Below are 5256 nucleotides of genomic sequence, written 5' to 3'. Positions count from 1 at the left end.
TCGAACGTTTTTTGTTCTGGCAGCCGCAGTGGCTCGTGGTTAGGGCGCTCGGCTACTAATCCGGAGGACCCGGGTTCGTCGATGGATGCGAAACGCAAAAGGCGCCCGTGTGCTGTGCGATGTCAGTGCACGTTAACGATCCCCAGGTGGTCGAAATTATTCCGGAGCCCTCCACTTACGGCACTCTTTCTTCCTTTCTTCTTTCACTCCCTCCTTTACGGATACGCGATACGCGATATTCACGGTTTTTGAAGAAATGTGATCAAGATGAAATATCCGCGAGCACGAATGATGGGCCTGGATGTTATGGGGACATATATGGCCTGGATGTTATGAGGACATATGTGCTGTTTGGCCTGCCGATACAACATTGGCGTACTGAGACGCATAAATTAAAGTTGACTTGAGTGAGGACACCCGTATAGCGTGTGCATTCGAAAGAGGGCACGCCGTTGATGAGAACTATGCCAGTGAGCATTTCACACAATTGGCATTTCTATTGGAATGAAGTCGAACTGGGAAATCTCCGGTTGTAGATGTTGAAACAGTTCGGAGCTCCATAATTGCAGCAGGCTGCGGAGGTCTGTGGGGTGGTTTGGTCAGAGACCTGGTAGCACTTTCGCCCATTTCCACTAGTTCTTGTTAAAACATTCATTCGACGTGAACAGAGGAAGACTCATAATCCATGCCAGCTTATGACTTGCGCTTGCTCGGGATTCCTTCTTGAAGGGGAACTGTTGCAAACCACTCCCAGTCAAGTATGACAAATGGGAACTTCCATCAACATAAATGGAGCCGACAGGAACCTAAATGACATCAATAGGATTCCGAATGGTTCTAATGGTGGTTTTGCATATACCGTTGGTTAGTTTTAACTGGGTTAGCTCCCATTTCAAAAAACAGCAGGAGGATGAAATCCCCGCGCCTTTTAATAGGCTAGAGACTAGCTTGTTATTGGAATTAATCAAACAGATCGCTCCAGAAACTAAGAACAACCATGCAATATCATATCCACTGAATCAAGAGCATTCTCAATATGTCAATGCTCCTGGTATCTGTGGCGGGGATTTAATGTGGCGGGACACATTAAAAGTGAAGTATCCAGATGGAACCTGGTATATCCAACTCGAGTCCACAGTTGAAATGCGACAGCTGTATAGAAAAAAAAAACAATTTAAACTTGAAAATTAAGCGCAACTGAAAATTCAATCGGAACTCTTCAAACCTCTCGCGCTGGGCAAATAAAATTGATGTCTACGTCTGAAACCAAGTTGCGCCGTTTTGAATGCCCAACTGGGCCCAATGCTTCTTTTCATTATTGGGAATTCTCAGACAGCAATATGACAAAACCCATGCGCAGAACAGATGAATTCGGTAATATTGTATTACAAAAGATTAAAGGCACTCCACATTGCCTTCTAACGCTGTCCACGTTCTGATAGCTTCCCGAGAGCATGCCCTGCGAAGCATCCAGTCAAAGTGTGGCCGGTCTGTACAGCTTTTCGAATATAGGATGCGCATTGTATAAACGATTTCTAGCGCTCTTCCAAAGCCCTGTTCGCAGCATTAGCCGCTGTCTGCTTTTATGTTTCACGCTACAATGAGGACCTTATAATGGGGATGAGAGGCGGGCGCAGATTGAAGGAATAATCGAGTGTTGTGGTATGTTATTTCACAGGCAACCTTCGCGTCATTAGAGCCGCGTCGTTTAGATCTCTGATATTCTTACTGCTGGTCGACGACGAGGGCAAAAAGCCGAAGTTCTTCCCTGAGAGAACGCGACTGACGAAGCGCAGCCAGAGCCAAGCGTTGGTCCTTCTTTAGCTGTGAGGCAGTTCGTGGCATATGGCTAAAGCGGATTCCACTGTATTTATTGGAGTCTGGCGGAGAAGAACGACGTCGTCGCTTCTTCGACTCCTCCTGCGCCAGTCTGCGAATGTGCGCGGCTGGCGCAAGGAGGAGAGCAGAGGTGTCCCACGGAGGAGCAGGGCGCGTCGGGAAGAAGGGACCACTGGCTTATAATCCACGTCCGCCTTGGCTCCCCGGGCAGCAGGTGTCGGCAGAGCGGCGCAGGCAGCACCTGCGTCTCTCTGGGCCCCCACCGCGGACGAAGAGGAACGAGGGAAGGAAGCAGTGGGTCTGTTTCTTTTTTAAAACGATGAGCTTTTAATGAAACCGCGTGATTATTCTTTACAGGCGCGCTGGTCGAGGCACGCAAATACTATTTACATTGCTTATTCAACACTATACAACCGTCGAAATTCTTGGCGAGAAATTCGACATGGGGTCTGTCGCTGGTCTGCGCCCCAGGCTGTGACTCTCGTTTGGACCCCTACCTGGAATGGAACAGTCATAAGAACAGAGCCGGAGAACCATTCGGCGACCGCAGGTGAAGGCAAGAAAAAGCAAGCAAAACATCAAAAACTTGCGTGCTCCTGTCGGGCAGCAAGGGCTGCACATAGACCCCTCCCCCCCTCCTGGTCAACGGAATGCGCCCCTCCTGTGCGAACGATCGGGACAGCTAGTCCACGTCTGGCTTGAGCGGTTGTTTTTCCTTTGCTGCCTTTCTGCCGCATCGCGACTGTCTGCGCGTTTAAGGAATGGAGCCAGCTGGCTCACCGAGTGATGCAAGGGGGTAGGTTAGCGTACAGGATTATGTACTGCCCTAAAAGCGAACACTTCACTATTTCTCGGGGTCCAGCGCGGGGTGTCGGTTCAGAAAGTTTACATTGCGCAAGGCATTAACACATGGCTTTGTGAAAGAGCTGCAGGGAGCAAATCCTTTTCAGAAGCACGCGGTAATCTTTGAAATTATATTACAGATTCTTTCGAGAACCTCGACACGCCCATCCTGAAAATTGCACGGGAATTTCAGCTGCTAACATTAGTTTCCATCCCTTTCCGTGACTGCATCGTAGCAGTTATGCCTAACGCTGCTTAGACGTCCAAAACGTTCGGGCCGCTTTCCTAATTCTAATCTGCGCTCTACAGTTGCACGAAGCCGCCTGAGCACACGCGTGCTCGACTGGCGAAAGGAAGCCACCTGAGCGCGCCCCCGTGAGCGTGGTACGAGAGCGGGCTTGATGCGGACAGGCTCTTTACCGTGGCACTACTGGGCCTCGACGGAAGACTGGGCTCCTCCGGCCTGGCTTCCCTGGAATTGGCTCTGGAATCCGCCGAACTGAGGGCGGCTGCTGGAAGCGGCGGCAGCGTTGAATCCCTCGAAGCCGCCGGTGAAGCCGGAGGTGTCGAAGCTAGCCCCGGCGCCGCCGTCGGTGTCGCCTCCGGCAAAGCTGCCGCCGAAATCGCCTCCTCCGCCCAGCTGCGCGCCACCGTCGGGGGAACCGAAGGAGCTGCTGTCGAAGCCGCCAGCGCCAGCACCGCCGTCAAATCCGCCCCCGAAATCGAACTGGCCGTAGGACAGGGCCACGCAGGCGAACAGGGCAGCAACAACCTGCACCCGCCACACGGTCGCGTCAAGACCTCGAACGCCACGTCGACGGCTGTGCACGGGCCTCGCTTTGTCTCCGGAATCGAATCAATGCTAGGGATAGTCTGTCGCGGAAGAAAACCTGTGAGCTGTAGCTCTTGACTGCTGCCTTCTACGCCTTTATACGATCTAAGCAGGGATGAGAGTGAAATGGCTGTGCCCCTGACATTAGTACTGACAGCATAAGCGCATTGTTACCAGGAGGCGGCTTCGGTAGCAGCTATAGGAATGGAAGGAACTCGCGCTTTTTGAAATATAAGAGCTCAAATTGAAGGATAATTGACTTCATACAGAACGCTCGTTCGAATTGTTATCGAAGCAAGGCTTAAAGAGCTGAGACAGTAGGTACACCAACTCGTGCGCCTATTCTTTCGAATAACTCCCATGGACGCAGCCAAGCAACATGCCTGTACCTCTCAACTTTTGTCAGATGCGTATTGTGAAACTGATCATGTCGAATTTTTTACCCGAACAAAGCTAGAACAACGTCACACCCTCAAGAGACCGGTAGGGGCGGAAGTGCCCATTTTGACTCATCTGCCTGAACGGCTTCAAGCTAGCTCAGAAGGCGGTGCACCAGTGCACGTTTGATCCCGCACTTGTTCCAAGCACCCGACGTATACACACATGCACGCTTGCACATGGCCGACAGCTCCGAAGGGTTTTCTTTGAGGGGTCAGTGCGTGAATGAATATGGGAGGGGGGGGGGGGCGGCAGGACTCGAAAGGTGCTCGACTGGAAACGAGCCCGATTGGCGGTTGACGCTGGCGGCGGTGCATGATTTGCAATTAGGGACCGGAAGGTGCACGCGGGAAGCAAGGAAGCGTTTACCTCTCACTCGGGCACATGTATTCCAAGTGGCCGTGCACTAAAATCAAGGGGGCAGGCAAAGAGGCACCGAACGGAGATGGAGTTGCAAACACGTTCGGACCGAGGTCGAGTCCAAAGGGAGCAAATCCAGTCTTCGATCAGTGCCTCCGACGCGGAATTACAGCCCCTCTGGGCCGCGCAAGGAGGCCGTGTATCCTGCGGCGGCCGGGGGTGGCTTTCAAGGCCCACTTACCAGAGCGTTCATGGCTGAAGTCAGTGTGCTTGGGCTGCAACGTACACAAGAGAACAGGTCGAAGACGGCTGTTGAATGTGCCGACTGCTGAGCCGCCGGCCGCTTTTATACGTCCAGAGGTGACCATGGGGGCCCGTTCTATCGAGGCTATTTTCGAACTGGCTCGGTCCGGATTGGTCCAGCGGCTCGGCGCTTCTTTTTATTTTCCTGTCTCGTTTGTTGTGATTATTTTCAGTGCACCCCCTCCTGCATCTCCCATCGGGGGCCCCCGTGGAGGAAGAAGTGCGGCGCAAGACTAGGTCAGCGGCGCCATTTCGGCGGGCGAGGAGATCCGCTCCAGATCGCCGCCGCCGCATCTCGCCTCGCTCACTTTCGTTTCGCTTTTGTCTCGCCTCGCCTGCCGCGCCGTGGCGGAAAGCTGCGCGACAGCGGAGCCGCAGGTGCAAACACCGGAAGAGCGCCCTGGTCCAGGCCGCTCCTCTCGGATGTCGCATGTCTGGAGGCGATGGCTGGCCTGTGCGTACTGCTGAGTTCGGAGAGTCGAGCAGCGGAAAATGCAAACCAAGGACCTCGACTATGGAGCATCGCTGTAATGTCAACGAGCGCCTGACTGGCACAAATAAACGGCTTCTCGACACCGCTATTGCTGGAAAGAATAAATCAGGGTGGAAGCTTGTGTGAATGCCTAAATGCAAAATTGTTG

The 5256-nt window shown here is 52.9% G+C and overlaps 1 protein-coding gene across 1 annotated transcript; it reads right to left on the bottom strand.

Moving 5' to 3' along the window:
- Nucleotides 1–2142: 2142 nt before the first annotated feature.
- LOC144136428 (uncharacterized) lies at nucleotides 2143–4689 on the bottom strand. The gene is made up of 3 exons (XM_077668736.1): nucleotides 4554–4689; nucleotides 3103–3454; nucleotides 2143–2336 (listed from the first exon to the last, which is right to left on the bottom strand). The coding sequence occupies exons 1-2, from the start codon at nucleotides 4563–4565 to the stop codon at nucleotides 3110–3112; spliced, it is 357 nt and encodes a 118-aa protein (XP_077524862.1). The 5' UTR covers nucleotides 4566–4689; the 3' UTR covers nucleotides 2143–2336; nucleotides 3103–3109.
- Between the last annotated feature and the right edge of the window lie 567 nt (nucleotides 4690–5256).

This window comes from Amblyomma americanum, chromosome 1 (genome assembly GCF_052857255.1).
Source record: "Amblyomma americanum isolate KBUSLIRL-KWMA chromosome 1, ASM5285725v1, whole genome shotgun sequence".
Taxonomy (NCBI): Eukaryota; Metazoa; Arthropoda; class Arachnida; order Ixodida; family Ixodidae; genus Amblyomma; species Amblyomma americanum.
Note: the sequence above shows the minus strand (reverse complement) of the source record. Positions and strands in the feature narration are given on the sequence as shown.